This window comes from Clinocottus analis, unplaced genomic scaffold, assembly GCF_023055335.1.
Source record: "Clinocottus analis isolate CAN_PGR_092001 unplaced genomic scaffold, fCliAna1.0.p SCAF_15, whole genome shotgun sequence".
NCBI lineage: Eukaryota > Metazoa > Chordata > Actinopteri > Perciformes > Cottidae > Clinocottus > Clinocottus analis.
This window is the reverse complement of record NW_027175876.1, coordinates 3,854,288-3,872,314: the sequence shown is the minus strand read 5'-3', so window position 1 is coordinate 3,872,314 and position 18,027 is coordinate 3,854,288. Positions and strand designations below refer to the sequence as shown.

At 42.1% G+C, this 18,027-nt stretch overlaps 2 protein-coding genes across 3 annotated transcripts; both read right to left on the bottom strand.

The window, feature by feature from the left end:
• Window positions 1–116: 116 nt before the first annotated feature.
• Window positions 117–14,010, bottom strand: sec63 (SEC63 homolog, protein translocation regulator). 2 transcript variants are annotated; one of them, XM_068577199.1, is made up of 20 exons: window positions 13,738–14,010; window positions 12,711–12,810; window positions 11,676–11,790; window positions 11,318–11,430; window positions 10,891–10,952; window positions 10,175–10,233; window positions 9,988–10,038; window positions 9,784–9,892; window positions 9,356–9,450; window positions 9,067–9,199; window positions 8,250–8,342; window positions 7,877–8,022; window positions 7,620–7,767; window positions 6,752–6,834; window positions 6,487–6,555; window positions 6,172–6,348; window positions 5,903–6,085; window positions 5,526–5,726; window positions 4,085–4,189; window positions 117–2,518 (listed from the first exon to the last, which is right to left on the bottom strand). In XM_068577199.1, the coding sequence occupies exons 1-20, from the start codon at window positions 13,859–13,861 to the stop codon at window positions 2,381–2,383; spliced, it is 2,304 nt and encodes a 767-aa protein (XP_068433300.1). In that variant the 5' UTR covers window positions 13,862–14,010; the 3' UTR covers window positions 117–2,380. The 2 variants fall into 2 exon arrangements, with proteins under 2 accessions (XP_068433300.1, XP_068433301.1); XM_068577200.1 differs by having other exon boundaries at window positions 6,172–6,345.
• Window positions 14,011–15,042: 1,032 nt separating this feature from the next.
• iyd (iodotyrosine deiodinase) lies at window positions 15,043–17,260 on the bottom strand. The gene is made up of 5 exons (XM_068577624.1): window positions 17,008–17,260; window positions 16,058–16,255; window positions 15,819–15,978; window positions 15,386–15,542; window positions 15,043–15,225 (listed from the first exon to the last, which is right to left on the bottom strand). Exons 1-5 carry the CDS (start codon window positions 17,207–17,209, stop codon window positions 15,043–15,045), a joined length of 900 nt encoding a protein of 299 aa, XP_068433725.1. The 5' UTR covers window positions 17,210–17,260.
• Between the last annotated feature and the right edge of the window lie 767 nt (window positions 17,261–18,027).

Sequence of the window (18,027 nt, the reverse complement as noted above, 5' to 3'; positions counted from 1 at the left end):
GCACAGGATAATAATGCAGCAACCACTTACACGCCCTTATTTAAATTACCAAAAAAAGAAAACATGACAGGCATGCTCTCTGGATGAGCGCTATAGGGGACAATGATGACACCATCTCATTTAAAAGTTTTTTTATTTGAAATGATTTTAAATACAAATAATATATATTTTTTCCATTTACAATGACAGTTCCTTTGTAAACAAAAGTGGCAGATCGATAAGTCATTGGGTAGTTCGTCCAACCGGAGGAGGCCTGCTGGCCAGTCGCCCGGACAAAGGTCTGCCATGGGAGAGATGGTGTCGTATTTAACCTCACTGCAGCTTTTTTTTGTTGTTTATTTCATCCACACAGCGAAAATCACTGATGCTACATTCTATTGCAGAGCGATAAATACTCAGAGTACATAACTACCTGCTTTGAACGATGGAGGGTGTAGTGAGCACATGTCTTTGTGAGTAACCTATGTGGTGTTGGGAGAGCGTGCCCACAAGAATTCATACCCCTAAACTGAATAAAAACCCCAGAGCTGCACAAGGAAGCTCGGATTTTCTTTTCTTGTACTGGAATCTAGCCGATTAAAAAAAAAAGAAATTAAAAAAATATAGATTGGAACAAAACCAGACAATGTGTTACATTTGTTATAACAAAATAAACACAGTTTGAATAAAATTGGATTCTTTTGGATAGCCAGAAATCAAAACAGAAATCTCAAGACAGAAAATGAAAAAAAAAATCCTTGATGTGGTGGGAGGAAAACCTTTCCATCTGAAATGGCAGTTATACTTACAAAATGAAGCTTGTTCTACAGGATATGCTTAGTCTTACCCGAAAGTTACTTTCAACAGGTTGGTTTTTATTAGAGACACTTTTCAGATCAAGAGTGCTGTGCGCTGCAAAACCCTTTGACACGGGGCCAATCACATGTCACGTGCGATTGCCAATCCCCTTTCAAAGACCGACTTTCCCACGAAACTGTACTTATGAACCGTTTTGTCCTGGAACGATCTGCGATATGCATTCCAAGACGGAGCGGTAGATTACTATAAAGAGACTAACTCTGAATCAAAATAAATGAAAAATACTGGTACAAAACACACAGAAAAAAAGAAAAAAAAAGCTTTCTCTGCTCTCCCAAGAACCAGTGGTGCATAGCACCGAAGGATTTGTGTGTTGTGGTATTTCAGTTGTATTCATAAGGCCTTTTCGGACAATGAGTATACACTGGAATGTGCTACAATTGTAAAAGGAAAAAAGAAAAAGGTTGAAGAGAAAGGAAGTCGCTTCTCTGAACTGTCACTTAGATATATTTATGTATATATCAGTATCTGAGCCCCCTTAAAAAGACTGAAACTCACAACTTGTATGTAGTATATGGACAAGAAGAGTACTCGATAATTTAAAAAAAATCGTAACACTGCGAGTTATGCCATTTCCCCCATTATACACGAGGCCAAATCATTTCAGGAGTCCTCTGCGTTTACCCAACAGTCCGACGCGCCTCACAGGGGCAGAACAAGCATAATTAATGGAACTGAGTGGCGATCAGCGTCTATCTGCAGACATCCCCTGAAACATACAGTGAGTACAAACAAGTACATACAAGTGACTTGCTGGTTTGACAGCGGGAAAGAAAATAAAATAATAAAAAACCCTGAAGAGACTCAACTGTGCTCCCGTGCACCAAGAGGAGCAAAACGTCCAAGTGGTTGATGTGATCCCCGACAAATAGGGCCAACGCTCACACTTCTGCAGTTTTTAATTGTACAACAGAAAGTATCATTGGTGTGGAAAACATCGGTGTCGAGTGATTTTAAAAAAATTAGGAGCGAGAGCGATGTCATGACGAGTCCATACGGAAGTCATGGGTTTCTGTTAATTTTGCAAACGGAATTAGCTGTTGTACATTTCCCATCTCCCCACCCCATACCCACCCCCTCAATAAAAGAAGAAAAGAGCCCAGATAATAGGTCCTCCAGTCCACAGTGTGTCAATCTTTCATACCTTTACAAACACATACAAGGACACAAACGCACACCATCCGCTCACACGCTCTCGTGCACACTCCACACACACACACGGGCCTGGGTAAGTATTCACAGAATTCTCTTCCGCCAGCAACGGAAAGGTAATGAACAAGTCTCTGTAGAAAAAGGGGGGGGGGGAACGTGGAGGGGCGGGGTCACAGTCCATGTAAAGATAAAATGGAAGAGAAGAAGGAGGGCTCTGTGTGTATAACCTGTCCCCCGGGGATTCTGTGTGTGTGTGTGTGTGTGTGTGTGTGCGCGCGTGTGTATGGGTGCTGTTGCGGGGTCAGGAGTGGGTGGATGGCCAGTCCATCGGGGTAGGGGGCGGGGCTGAGTGTTGTGTGTGAATTCGCTATCAGTCGTTGTCCTCTTCGTCGTCCTCACTCTCCTCAATGCCGTCGCTGTCCTCCTGCTCCTCGTCCTCCTCCTCCGTGTCGGGGATGTCCCACTGTGGGTGGTTGTCCAGCATGGCCTTGGCCTCGTGGACCTCCAGCTAGAACGGCAACGAGATTCACAGGTTTAGCGCATTTACAGCGGCACACCCAACTCTCGAGTCGGTACGCGCTACAGAAAGCAAAATCGTACATGATCATTGATACATTGCTGCCCTTTTTTTAGTTCTGGTCAGGTTCACGTTCATGCTGACTTTTTACAAACAAACCAAAAGGTGTAAACATGACGTCATACAATCATACAGACGGAACTCATTCATTGGACCTAAATTGTCAGCGCTACCTGGGAAAATCAAACTCTAGTGACAGGAAGCACACCGTGCAGCTTGTAAATGCTTCTATGCATGATCTTCGGTGTAACCAAGAAATGAAGGATTTTCAGAACTGTGTGACGAGACCGAGTCAAGTCACGCACTGCATGACACGCTTAGTATAAAATGTATAACGTGCAAATCAGAGGCACTCAAATTGTCTAAAAAGCGCTACATTCCTCTTGAATCCTCTCTTTTGCTGCCATGCATGTGCGTATGAATGCACCATGAAAAACATCTTGCGCGGTAATGTTTACCCGTTATTATATTGACAGTCAAATCAAATTTTTAACCGCAAACTGGATCCGCAGCAGAGACCGTGGAGAGTCACTTAATGAATAAAACACACATTGCTGAGTTAACAGCGGCCAACCTGACACATTGCATTAAAAGATAAATCCTTTTAACACATTAAGCCCCAGGGTCAAACAGGTGTCAGGCGTCATTTAAATGTTCTGGAAAGTTCCATATACAGCTTTATCCTTGAAGTCCCTAAGTGACACCGACTGAGCATTTTGGTGGGTCATGTGACAGGTTATTTGATTTTTGTGTTACCATAACAACCTTTCCAAGATGTCTGCTCCAGGTTGTGACAGGTCTACATTATAAAAGCTTGTTTTTTTCATTTTTAAAAAAGGTAAGATTTACATGTTTAAGAATTATAACGCACAGACAAAAATCATTGTGATGTCACACTGGGAATTTAACCTAAAAATTATGATTTGTTCAGTGAATTTGGCTGATTCTATCATAATTAGCTAACATATTTTATATTGTTCAATCCAAATCATATTAATCAAATACATCACTTTATATTTATCAATAACTAATATTTGTTTTTTTTAGCATTAACGCCCAATGTGACATATGTAGCATTAAAACAATGTCAGAAATGTGTTCTATGTGGTCTATTTAGTCTGTATCATGTCCCCCTTAATTTTCCTTGAAGGAGAAATGGGTCCAGGTTCTTATGGGTTAAGATACATTCCTCACAGTCACTGAAACTCGTCAATTTCTGGACTGCTCACGCCACAAGGATGCTCTTTTTAAATGTCTATTTGGTGTTGGAATTAATGAATAATTAACAGTACAATTCATGCTCTGTTTGGCTTGTAACAAATCCCCTTATTCCCAACACCTTGGAAGCAATTAACACCATTGTTCAGCAAGCTGCTGGTACATTTTGGCTGTGGCCACTGAGTGTGTGGGGGTCTATTGTCTCAGCAGACAAGCGCCACACACGCACACGCACACACACACACACGCACACACACACAGAAACAGCTTTCTTGTCACCTTGAGTGGCCTAATCTGGTCCAGTCCCAGGTAGGAATCAGAGCGCAGGATGATAGAATATTGGTAGTTGCCCGTCTTGGAGGGGGCCGGAAACTTCAGCTCCACCTGGGGAACAACACACACACAAACAGCTGTCAGATCTAATCACAGGAACTCTCTCTAAGTGCAGTCACACCACTGTGTGACTGGAGGGGTATGGTTGCTCAAAGCACTAAGTATAGTGTTACAGTAAAGTGTGCGGCGATGCTACATTGTGGTTCGATGGTTACTGTTGATGTCGGGACTAAAACAGCCACCACATAAAGAAACAGGGCGACTATGGTTTACTCTGCTGGAAGCAAACCTGAAACGGACGAAACACTTAAACAGCACGGAAGATGGTAAACCTATTAGAAAGACAATTAATGGTGATGACGCACACTTGTGGAGGTGCGGTGGGCGAGCACAAATGAACCGTCTCAGGGAGAATGTCCTACGCTGAACGCAATTAAAACAACCTCGAGGCAAACGAGTAATTTGTGATATTCGGCTGAATGAATAAAATGGATATGACATGATGATGGGGTCCAACTGTAAATATCAGACCAGCAGTCCCTCAGGCTGTGATTGCTATGCCGTGCAATTACATATGGCAAACATCTCATTATCAGCACAATGAGGCTTATTATTATTCAGCGGGTGAGCAGCAAATGAGCCGTGAATACAGCGTCAGTTTTCTGCCCTGGGATTTTTTTTTTTTTTTTGGACGATCTCCTGCCCTTGCCACCAACGAAAACATGCCCGTCACAACAGCCAGCGTCAAAGCAGCCACACACCACAAACAACAGCAGGAACTGTTGAAGTGACAGACTAATTGATGGCTAGACAGGGAGCCGCTGAGTGTGGGCGTGTCCCCTCGAGCCACTACATTCCTGGTGGTGCAGACTTACACGGGCCCCATTAGGCTTTGGCCTCGCTGTCAGTGATCATTGTTTGGCAGGAGAACGCCGGGATCAGAGGGGGCAAAACAAACACGCACACATGTCTGCAGACCCTCCTCCGAGGAAAATAACGACAAAAGTGCAAAGGGTTGCCTAGCAACAGGACGTGTGGTGCACTGGAAACAAAAAAACATGAACACACACACACTAACTTATTAAGACCTGTCTACTCCAGACGGATTAAAGCATAAGCCACAATACAGCCTTGATGCATTTTAGTATGATAGATACATAACCATAATGATATAGTGGTATATTTCAATAATCAATTAATGGTTTTAGTGATTTATCAAGAACAACTGCCAATTGATGGCTGGTTCTAGCTTCTCAAGTGTGAGGCTTTTGTGCTTTTTATCCGTTTAATATGATCGTCCACAGAATACAACAAGGAAAAGGTCACTGAGAAAATATGATGTGCCATTTTATATACTCGTTATGTAAACTCAAAAAGGTAAACCCACCTCTTCCGTGTCTTTTAACGTGCAGACGTGGTAGGGCATGGAGACGAGGGTCTGATCTCGGCGGTCGGCGATGTACAGCCACCACCACTCGTGCTTCTCCTCGGGGAAGTAGATGCTGTAGACGGGGTGCGTCACCTTCGACTTGGTCTCCAGCAGAGCCCGCTCTCGCCGCTGGATGCTTTGCTGCAACGCCTCCCACTCCTGACGGGGCGGGTGCGAAAAGAGTGGAGGATTAGATTTCGGTACATGGACGAACAGCGTTTGATTTCCTTTACATTTATTGGCTTGAACTAAGATGTTAGGGTCATCTTTGTGGTCGGGGGAATAAGTGGACCGAGCGCTGCATTTTTGCGCTTCCGCCTTTAAACTTCTCTGACCTCTTCATCGTCGCCGGCGATCTCGTCCACCTCCGTGTCGCTCTGTTTGTCGCTGTCTTCGTCTCTCTCGCTGGGAGAGTCCTTGTTGGCCTCGCCCTCGTCCGACTCGCTGCCCTTGTCTGAAACCTCCTCCTCTTCCTCCTTCACTACTGCTGCTACTGCAGCTGGTGCTGCTACGACTTCCTGTGACATCAACAGCAGGATTATATGATGAAAAAAAAATCATATGGAAATGAATACAGATTATTCAGCGGCGATTGGACACGTACAGTGCCCGCCACGTTGCCGTTGGCCTGCTTGGTTTTAGCAGGTGCCGGTGCGAGAGCAGGAGCAGCAGGAGTGGCCTTCTTCTTGGTTAATTTTTTCTTCTTTGACTTGGTTGTCTTTTTCGCAGCTTTATTCTTGTTCTGCCATACTTTTGTTTTGGTTTTACTCGAGTCTCCCTGCTCGACACATAGAAAATTAGGTTAGGTACACACTTCACAATTTCTTCAAGCTGACAGCAAACAGAGGGAAGGTGTTGTCTAAATGGGTCAGAGATGACGTGCACTGTGTGTGTGTGTGTGTGTGTGTATTATCCTTACTGCTTCCTCTGTCGTGGCAGCCTCCTCTGTTAAACACGGTGATGAGTCCTGTTCTTTTTCAAACACCTCCTGCACACAGAGTTCACAGGAAAGTTCATTCATGCTGTTCAACAATGCATGCAGCCAACAGTGCACTCTGGTGGCCGTCCTCGGAAATGCATCTCCAAAAGCGACAAAAAAAAATCCATTAGTCACAGATGTTGGTTTCTAGTAACTGGTTGATAAGATAATGTCAGCGTTTAACCAAATGCAAACAAGTCCTTACCGCCATCCGTTTTCTGGTTAAGGTCACAGTTACTGTAACAATGGACCCTGCTGTGATGTTATTGCTGTCTTCATCATCGAGGACTGCAAAGAAAAATAAAAACATCTTTCAACCACCAAAACCTTTGGTCACGGTCAGCTGGACCACATCACACTATTTCAAACGGCATGTAAGAGTTTGTCTGACTCATTTCCAGAGAAACTGGATTACACATACATTTTGCGTGCGGCCCAAAACCATTTCACCAATTCTTTGAGCCGTTACTCCTAATGTTAAATATCTTTCTATAATACTAAAGTGACGTCTTCAGTCATCGTGTAAAAACAGCGGTCCCCAACCACAGAAAGAATACATGAAAGAAATTTAAGGAAAAAGAAAAGTCAGAAAGATGTTTTATTTTGAAAAAATAACCGGATACATCCGTCTGTGGGTCTGAGTCATGGGTAATGTGATACTTTACCCCAAAAACAAAACTTAAAAACACGTTTCAACTCTGCTGAAAGCCCTGCTTTCATTTCCAACATCCTGTCTGTGTGAAGCAGGTTTTAAGTCACAGAGTAGAGTCAGTAGACACAATATAGAGAACACGCAGTCGGGTGTCGTAGCAGAGGAACAAGCTCAGGGCTCCCACTAGTTCGGTGTAGTGCTGAGTTGTATTTGTATGCACTTTATAATTGTTTTCATGCCGGTTGTATCATTTCATTACGTCATATTGATCGGCCACGTCGTGAAGGCTGGACGAAACCGGATTGTGGCGCAAAAAAAGGTCGGGAACCGCTGGTGTAAATGACTACGGTGGTTACGGCCGCACACGTGTTGGCTGATGGACAAACAAAGACTGTTTGGACGTGGGAATGTTAGGACTCACCCTGCAGTTTGGTGTCCATGGTGATGTGAGGGAAGCTGCCCAGCACAGCCAAGACCTCGTCGTACTTCTCTTCCCCCAAGAAACGCAGCATGCTGCGTCTGTCGGAGTCCTTGAGGCTCACCAAGTCCTGGAGGCTCCGAACTTTATACTAGAGAAGAGACGGCAAATTATACATTGATCCGTTGCACGGCCGAAACTGTTCTTCATCTTTTCGCTCTCTCTTTCTCTCTCTGCAGGTGCTGTCACTCTGTAGTTACCTTCTTCGAGATGCAGTAGCGGAGGTGCTCCTCCTCAAAGTGGGGCAGCTGCAACAGTGGTGACTTTGACTCCTGCAGACCCTGCACGATCATTTGAGTCAGCTTCATGCAGTTCTCTATGGTTACCAGTCGAGGAGCATGGAAACCTGGAGGCAATGGGCAAATTCATCAAAGAAGTTGTTATGTGGGTTGAGAGTTGTGAGAATATTATTCAAAGTGATAACTTCTGCTCCAATTAAATTTGGATTTACGTGTGTACGTGTGTGTACGTGTGTACGTGTGTGTGTGTGTGTGTGTGTGTGTGTGTGTGTGTGTGTGTGTGTGTGTGTGTGTGTGTGTGTGTGTGTGTGTGTGTGTGTGTGTGTGTGTGTACCTCCTCTGCTGTTGGCCATCATAGTAAGCTGACAGCCCACGTTGATCATCTCCTGCAGGAGAGCTGGACTCTTCCGCACCACAAACCTCTGATCTGGAACCGAAACATACATATTTCATTCATTGTATCATTATAAGTTTTGGGAATATATATATATATAAAATTATTATTTTATTTTTTTAAGATAGCGTTATTATGCAGATAATGCTTATCGTCCCCAAATTCAAAAATGTATTGAAATCTTTCCATTGTCCGGATAACATGCAACAGTCTCAGATGTGTTTACATCTTGCGTAGTACCTATATTAACTTCTGCAGCTCTAAAAAACGTCTCAGCTTGCTCGAACCGTGTTCTTTACGGTTCACAAACAGCTGGAAAAAACACTAAAACTCCTCCAAACTTTTTGAGCGTGTAACATTACCTCGGTGTAGGAGTGTAAACATACAACCAGGGTTGTAGGGTTGTGTATTCATGAGGAAATCATGGGACTTCCCAACTCCAAACAGCTTGTGCAATTGTTTTTATTGCCCATTTTTGGTCCAATAACCAGTTCCTGAACCACTTGGTGCTGCTTGGGAACTCACTAGGGCTGCAACTAACGATTATTTTAAGAATAGATTCATCTGTTGATTATTTTTTTGAATAATCAGATTGTGATAATTCATTGTGTTGTGCCCATGTGAGACACAGCAGTGTTTTGACGGACATGGCCCTCTTAAGATTCGCTTTTAGAACAATAATTTCAATACTTCATCGCATAGTAAAACATATTTTTCTTGATATTTCTACCCAACCAACGTTATGAATTTCAATTACCTTCCTCCAGCTCCTCCGATACGTCCATGCGTGCCAGGTGTGCAAGCACCAAGACCCTGGCCTTCAAACTGTAAGGATAGCAGAATGGAGGCTCCTTCTTCTTCACGTTGATATTCCCCAACTCACGGATCAACTGCAAGACAGACAGGAGAGGTTGTTTCTGGCACACAGACTCTGCTCATCTTATGGTGTTTCCCATTAAATTGCTCACTCAGATGCAAATCTTTGCAGGCCCGATGAAGTTGTTCACAGACATCACGTATACATCAGCACTGATGTTTTGTATTACCTGTGGCACTTCGATGTTGTCTGTTGGTCGTATGGTGGCGTCTTTATTGCTGCGAGGGTCAAACTCAAACGCTGCTGTCAACACCATCGCCAACCCTGGAAGGAAGAATTAGTGAAAATTAGAGTTAAAAAAAAAAAAAAAGAAAGAGAGGAGATGACAGGACATTGACTCATAACCCAAAATGTGCTTGCAGTCAGCTGACCGCCAATGACTATTGACCAGCCAGTCAGTCTCGTGTATTTTAGATTATTTTTTTTTTACCGGTCAAATTTACTCATATTTGGCATGAAGGTTTTGAATCTGCCCAAACAGTTATTTAATAATAAAATGTTATATTATGAGCAGATGTAAAAACAGTGATAACGTGTGCGTATTCTCATAATTCAAAACAGTTCTTAAAAAGAAAGTGTAACTTGTGAAAGACTCACGCTTCATGTTCATGTTGGGCGTCTTGTACATGAAATGCATGAAGAGCTGCGTGGTGTTGATGAGAATCTGGTCTCCGCTGTATCGGATGGAGCGGTACCACCATGTGCCCTACGATATGGAGTACAAAGAAAGGTGAGCAATAAAGAAACTAAAGAAGAAGAGAGGGCAACTTTTTTTATACACTCTATTATCACATGACTTACCACAACGACAGGAAGGATGACCATAAAGGCGAGTCCGTATACCAACAGCACCTGCAGAAGAACATATAATCCACTCTTTAGGTTATTGATGACATCGACTCTCTCCTCGTATAATACAGAACATTTCAAGCTAATCAAGTTTGGTTCATCAGTTAAAATTACATTGACATAATCAATAAACATATACCAGCATGGAGTTCTTCTGGTCAACAATCCAGGCCGGCAAGGCAATACCAAAGCTCGTTGCTAGAAATAGAGACAAACATAAGAGGCAAAAATGGCAAAATCTCCTCCTGCAGGAAAGCAGAGATATTGTAACACACAGTTGTGTCTTCTAAATGGATCATAATGAGCAGATGCTTCTTCAAGTTTCATAGAAACTCTGTTGTGAAATATTTTGAGAGAATATCATTCTAAGAATGCGGTACCACTCAATGTGATGAACAAACTGTGTGTATATGGAAATATCTATTTGTTTTTCTCTATAATTTCACTTGAAACTGTCGTGTTAATTTTGCACTCAAGTTCTTCACTAAATTATACAATACTCATGTATTTCCATCTGTCAAGTACTTAATTCACACATATAGACTATCAATGTATTGAACTACCGGGAATTATATCAAAACATTCTTCATTTAAGTAAGAAAAAACTGCGCAATATGAATATTTCATTCAATAATTGCAGCAGAGTGAGAATGCATAAGCCATATTAGAAGTGGGAAACATTTTTACTGTGGGCTCAGCTCTCACTGAAATAAATGGGTTGCCGTGTTTCAGCTCATCGTCCATTGTTTAACACATTCATGACCACAGGATGCTGACTCGCTGGAATCGAGCACAGAAGGTGTGGCAACACACACCAGTGCAAGTGTGTGTGGGATTTAAAGGAGCTTCACTCACCTCCTGGACCATCCGGGTTGCCGTATGTTATCCAGTTTAGTCGCGATTGTTCATTGGTCAGACTGTGAAAACAATTTGAAAGTCAAAATTATCTCAACATTTATTTTGGACATACAAATGATTAGTAATGATATGATGCAAATATGAATTTATTAAACTCTTTCAAATGACCTCACATCTCTTCTCTAATTGAAATCTCGTACCTACAGTATATAACTATGACTCTTGTAATTGTTTATAATACCTGTTTATTGTGTACTAGTGTACTGTTTAGTTTGTATTTTGCCGATTGTACTCTTGTGAATGTGTATTTTCTCCCTTGGAGAAGACATCTTAATCCCAATTTGACTGCCGGATTGAATAAAAACAAAATGCAGGTGTGGGCTTGCTGTCCGGCTTACAAAGTCGAGGCCTGAAGGAAACTTACGCAGCATAAGCTTTGGCAATTCTCATGAACGTGGACGGATCGCCACCTTTGTCAGGATGGTACTTGAGTGACAGCACATGGTATTTCTTCTTGATTTCTGACAGCGATGCACCCTGTGGACAGAATTATACTTACAATTCATTTCCAGACCACATATAGTGTGAGCAACAGAAAAAAAAACACAGCGGAATTTCAAAAGAGATGGAAGATGATATTTTTATCTTGTGTTTCATCTTCAGAAGTTATGAGTGTAATATCTTCTGCACACAAGATAAAACGCGTCTTTGGGGACTTTAGAGGCTTTGTAGTATAACGCAGACTTTATGTTCTGTATGTGTGTGTGTGTGTGTTTGTTTACCGTGTCCAAGTTGAGGACTTCATATGGATTATACTCCTGGTACTCTCTGTCCAGCTTGGACACCTTGTAGGCGAGCAGCAGGAAGACAGCCCAGCCGGACAACAAGGCTGCTTTCCTGAAAACGGCAACACACAAACAGGAAAAGTATGTCACACACGTCTGTGCTCCCCAGAGAAAACATCAGACCTGTCTCATTTTTTTGCAGAGACACTGCCACGCCGTGGTTCGCAATTCTAAGAACTGTTTGGAGTTTAGACGGGACGCAAAAGCAATCTGCAATCTCATCTAGCTTTTGGGATGTAAAGCCACAACCATTAGGTCATTTACCAGATTACAGTTTCCACTGTGTACAAGCAGAAGAGAAAGACATGTTCCCGACATTGTTGTTGTTGTTTGCTTATGCATTGAAGTTGAACTTGTTTCCATGACAATCGCAAAACCTATGGCCTACTCTGCAGCATCTGTTGCCATGACAACCGCTCACTGGCCTGAATCATCTCTATGGCTCGAACAGAAGAAAAAAAATACATGATGGATTCCTATAATAACCATTATTAGTAGTTATTATTATTATTATTATTATTATTATTATTATTATTAAACGACAGTTGTGAAAGGGGAGGGGGGGACAGATACTAAGATCACCCCTCACATACTGATACACAGGCTGGACGCTTCAAACAGCTTCGGTCACAGAAAACGAGTCAGACGCTGAACCTCACTTGAAAACCCATCTTTCCATTAACGCACACACACGAAACAAATAAACAAACAGAGAAAGCAGGTTTGTGATCATAGAGAAATGTTAAACAGTGCACCGCAGTGTTTACATTGACAGCACACGTTACTTTACACTGTGACAGGTTTACTCATTTATATGTCAAACATTTAAATGACTCATATGACAGATAGCAGTGCCATAAATATCTACCAATGGTGAATGACTCAAAAGAATAACCCACCCAAGTTGTCTCTGGCCAACAAATCATTTGTATTTTCACAAAGAAAACTTCAAACCCAAGTATTGGGACTCACTTTAGTGTTGGGATGATGCTCTGTTGTGACTTTGTCAGCCTGAGCCGGTACCACAGACACCTGCCATGTACCCTCCTCAGGCTCTTCAGACGCAGTTGTTCTGAAAAGAGGATGGGGATGGAGAGAGAGAGAAAGAGAGAGATTACTGACACACTGGCACCATCATACCGGTCACATTGTACAGGTGTTTGAAGTTAAGAATCAATAAATCGGGGGCGGGTGACATTTTCCCTGAGAATATATCATTATCGTGAATATGTTAGCCAAGCAAGGAGAGGCGTGCGTGTTCTTCATTCTGCTTGAAATGCGTTCAGAAATATGAATTCATGAATCTGTATTAATTTATTACCAGTTAACGCTGGGGTGTTAACTGATTTATAATGCAATATGTCCTCTCATAATCAAATGGCCCTGAACTGTCAACAACATCTTCAAACTCAAATTCATGGCGACTTGTCATTCAACTATTCCCAGCAGAGCAGCGGAGGAAAGTTTGCTTGCATTTGTTACATAACCCGCGTTAGATAGGCTCGATTGTTGACAAACAGATAGCTGTAACGCTGCTGCGATAAGACCGCATCAGGGTAAGGTCAATAAAGCCACAAGCCCGAGAATGCTGGAGAGAGTGACGCTGGGTTTTGGCGTTTTAAGCTCTGGCTTAACTCGCGAGCACTTAAACTCATGTTTTAACCCGGCGAAGAAGGCGAACATTACGTTTATGTGACGTCAAGTGAAACGTTACAGTTGGTGGTTTAACTGTGGTTTAACACTTGTAGTTCTAGTCGAACTCTGAACAGTAAGAGAGACGTGGGCATCATCTTTGTAACGTCTGCTAGCTCACGTATAGAAGTTAAAGTCACGTCGGCTTAAGTCGCACAGCCTCCCGCGTCACGCAGGAAACTCCCAAGATTAACAGGAGTGACAACGAGTGATTCTTTAAACGTTACAGGATAAAACTTCACGTTACACCAGCTCTGCTCTTGAGTTAGCTCGCGGAGTTAGCGCCGAGCCAGACATCGGGCCTTACCAGCATTCTGATCCCGGGGCCAGAGGTAATATGTAGCCGGGACCACAATGAGTCCGACGAAGGACGTGAGGAAATAGAAAAAGGTATTGCCGCTGTCGTCGTACTGGAACTGTTGCCCGGCCATTTCGTCGCGGCGCTCGAGTCGCCCTTCTTCTCCACCGCTGCGCTTCCCCCTTCTATCCCAATGTGTGCGACTTGACAGACCGTTAGCTAGCCAGCTAGCATCCAGCCAAGACAGCTCCGATCATCGGTGTACGTGGTGTACGCATGCGCAATGTTGCCCTTCTTCTTCGACGTCTACGCTGGGCTATTCAACGTTTTTTTTCTCGTCGCGCTACTGACCCCTAACGGTATAACGTCTGAATAGCCGTGCAATGGCTTTTTGAGCTCTATTTAAAGTAGTCGTTTAATAAAACCTACTTGATGACTTAATTGAGAATAACAAGGGCGGGTTCTGAAAATGTCTTACTTGTGGACATCTTGTTCAATCATGTTTGGGTGTAAGGACATGGCATTTTAGCTGAGAGGTCCCACAAAAATCCTTTATTTTTTTAATTGAGGGTGGCACCATTGCAATGTTAATTTAGCGTTTGGTTGTTTGGTTCTGGGTCTTGGTTTAGCAGAATAATAATATTGAATATCTGCTGAAAGAATAAAGATGTCAAAGATAAAGCTGTTCCCCCTCTGAAAACATGTAGTGGCACCCATATAATACAAATAACGTTATGAGCATATTTATTATTTCTCAGTCATAATAATTGATGCGGCTTTACAGGTACAAACATACAAGTACAAACATATATATAAATAGCTCTTTAAATGTTTTTCAAAGTACTATGGTCATTACTATGGGACAAAAACCTAATTCAAACTCTTCATGTAATGCACAAGGACATTACATTTCAGCTTAGTTATAAATATACATATAATTACACAAGAAAGCCCAGAACAGACAACTGAAGGCAGATTGTACTTTATTTTTGGCAGCAGTGGAAAGCATTTAGATCTCAGTTTGTTAAGAGCGCAGTTGACCTTGTGTGTGTTTGAATTATTAACATTTGTACTGCGGCCATATTATGCAGTGACATCTCATCCTATATATTGATGTACAAAGTTATAAACCTGTTTCTTTAACCATAATGGTTGAATGATTAAGATAATGAGTCAACATTTTCAGTAAAATATGATTGTTGTATTTAAAAATCAAAACAATTAAAACATTTCTAATCACATTGGGTATATATTTTGCTGATTTTGTTAGCTGCAGGCAAAGCAAAAACCTATTTTCCACACATACTGATTCTTTTATATGTGCATCATAATATCATCCAGAGGCTTGCGTTTCAAATCGGGCACTGTGGCGTTACCAGCAGGGTAACCAACAGGAAGTAACATCAACAGCTTCTCATTGGCTGGCCGTTTGAGGAGGAGCCGCAGTTTGGGGCCGCAGTTCAGGGGCGTCGATGTGACGGTGACAAGACCCACGTTCTGATTAGAATATGGAGAGAGAACAGATGTTAATTTATCTGTGATTGCATGCATCTTCGAGAAGATGCATATAGTTACATATACTTGTTTGGATGGTATTTATGACAAAAAAAACGTGAATTGGCTGATTTATATTGCAAAGGGTGATGTCATTCCGTACCTGTAATGCAGCCAGCAGGAGGCCGCACGAAATGGAGACACTGATTTCGTTGTAGTAATGTGTTATTTTCTTGCCGTCTGGTCGAATCCCATGGATCTGTTTGAAGACGAGGATTAGATACGGCGCAACGTCCAAGTACTCCTTGATCCAGTTTGTCCTGCGTGATGGAGAAAGTTGTGGAAAAAAAAGGGGGCGACGTGTGTCATTTTGTGATTACTCCACACCATGTCATCATGGTCCTAAGCCGTATAACAAATGAGAATAAGAATAAAATTTGAAAATGTAGTTCTATTGGTTCATGATGACTGATAATCAATGTGTAAGTCAGGCTAGGATTTATGACAAGCGGATGGGGATTGAATTCTATCAGTATACGATTAGAGTTCTCGTATGAATATATTATTATAAATGTGTCAGTGGAGTAAGTCCTCACCTGAGTTTGGCCAAATCAGTGACCCACTTGTCCCCCATCCTCTGACGGTAGTTGACCTCTTCCTCTTCTTCCACAATCTGTCTGATCTGGTGCTTGGTCTCTGGCTCCGACACCACAACAAACGTCCAGGGCTCAGTGTGGGCTCCACTGGGGGCCGTGCCTGTCAAACAGAAGGTTTTTTCTTTTAAAACTTTGGTTCGTAGCGAATTAAAAGCGGCCCATTTTAGATTTGCACGTGCCTGCAGTGAGGATGACGTTATTGATGACTTCTCGTGGGACCGGATCTGGACTGATGAACCGGACAGTCCTCCGCTGGTTCATAAGAGTGTAAAAATCCTTGGATCTCTTCAGCATCGTCTCCTCCGGGTAACCTGGTGCTGAGAAGGGCACGTGCTGAAGGTCTTCCTCCTCATTGTTGTCCACCCAATCAGCATCCTCTAAAAATAATGACAGGAACAAAAGCAGGACCATTGAGCAGTTTTGTTCAATAAATTCCTTGTTATGTTTATAAGAGCATTGATCGAATCAATACTCTCGGAGAGTTCAAGTTAAAGCTTCATTGATAATTCATCAGAAACCGTTTATGATTCATATTATGAATCATAAACATGTATTGTACTATGTATCATGTGAGCATATAATGTTGATAATGTCCACTAGTGAATATTCAAACATGTTGCTTTTGTAAAGACAAATTCTCTATTAAAATTGTTACTTTCGTGAATGAGCTATTAGCAAAAATAATAAAAAAATGCCAAATGTAAAACAGTAATTATGCAGAATGACCCACTTTAGAATAGTGTAATTATATTCTTGGAGTGTAAGTATTGATGCATAAGTATCTCTTTCACGTTACAGCTGGTAAGGGAGCTCATTTTAATTACTTAGCTGGCGAATTTCCGAAAGAAATAAAGTTTAAGGTACAATATGCAAAGTTTATCAACCATAAAAAGTCAACATTTTGTTTTAGAAATATTCATTTTGTGCAGTCGTTTATAAATGGCACGATTTCAAATGGAAATGTCACTCTCTCATTATCTTATATGCTCTGCAGGCCATTTCTTGATCAGCATACATGAAGCCCACTTGTTGACAAAGGGTTTTCACTTTGTTCCAAACCGCGTCGCGAGATGGGTGTGGCCTAAATACACTTTGTTTACCTGTGAAATAAAAGTGTGTCCCAGCTTACCGTCCTCTTTTCCTTTGTCTTCTGTATCGTCCTGGAGCTCCTGGTCCACCCACGGTCTAAAGTCCGCTTTTGGTGGCCCTTCAGTTTTCCCACAGGAGGTCGTGGAAGTGGCCTCTGCGTCCCGTGACCTCACGAGCATGAAGCCGATCACGAGGCACAGGACCACCGCCAGGACAGGCGTGAGGACCGACAGGAGAGCCATGCCGGAGCGCAGACCTGATGTTTGGATCCCCTTATTAATGTGTCCTTTTTTTTTAATATTGTGTGAAAGGTTTTTATGCTGAGCCAAAGCTGGACCCGCCTCCGTAAAACTTGAAACTCTGTTCAACTGTGGCGGCTACTGCTCTCTAAAGAAAACCTACGACAGCGTCTAAAGTCCATATGCTGGTGACTGTATGGCCAATAAGAATAAAGTTACCAGTTTGTGATAAGGGGTCATGTGCCATTTTTTAAAAATTTGTATTAAATGGGTAGGATGATATACTGCAGAAAGTTTAGATCCTCCCCGAAAACGAAAATAGTGAAATATAAAACACACATGAAGTATATGCATACATTAAATAGATCGAACATCCAAAAGGTTATGTCGTTCATAATAAAACTGTAATAAAACCAATCACTAAAGACTCTTAACGTGTAATAAAACTATATATCTGACTAATCTTTACCCTCATGATAACCCGACTCTTATGTCTATAGAGAAGGAATCCACATCGAGCCAAATGATGTCGATGTTTCAATTGTTAGCTTGAAAGGAAATAACCTCTTTAGAAAAGTCTTTATGTCTGATAAATACTGTGTGTCCATGTGATCAGAATATGTTGATGATTTCCACACAGTATGTGTGTGATAAATCCAGCAGGTGTCGCAAATAACTCTCCCTGCAGGCGGAAATCTTTGGGCACCGAATGGTCTCATATGAAAACATGCCGGTGATCCAGTTTCAGGTCAACATTTAAATTTAAAGACACATACAATAAATACACAAAAGAAGTAATTCAATCAATGAATGATAACACA

Excerpts from the sequence above, each read along its gene's own strand:
- sec63 (XM_068577199.1), bottom strand. The coding sequence starts at position 13,861 with ATGGCCGGGCAACAGTTCCAGTACGACGACAGCGGCAATACCTTTTTC. Across the intron at positions 9,893-9,987 it reads TCATCCTTCCTGTCGTTGTG|GGCACATGGTGGTACCGCTC; the intron begins GTAAGTCATGTG and ends TCCATATCGTAG. Across the intron at positions 8,023-8,249 it reads GATGGCCAACAGCAGAGGAG|GTTTCCATGCTCCTCGACTG; the intron begins GTACACACACAC and ends CATTGCCTCCAG.
- iyd (XM_068577624.1), bottom strand. The coding sequence starts at position 17,209 with ATGGCTCTCCTGTCGGTCCTCACGCCTGTCCTGGCGGTGGTCCTGTGC. Across the intron at positions 16,256-17,007 it reads AGACAAAGGAAAAGAGGACG|AGGATGCTGATTGGGTGGAC; the intron begins GTAAGCTGGGAC and ends CATTATTTTTAG. Across the intron at positions 15,979-16,057 it reads TAACGTCATCCTCACTGCAG|GCACGGCCCCCAGTGGAGCC; the intron begins GCACGTGCAAAT and ends TCTGTTTGACAG.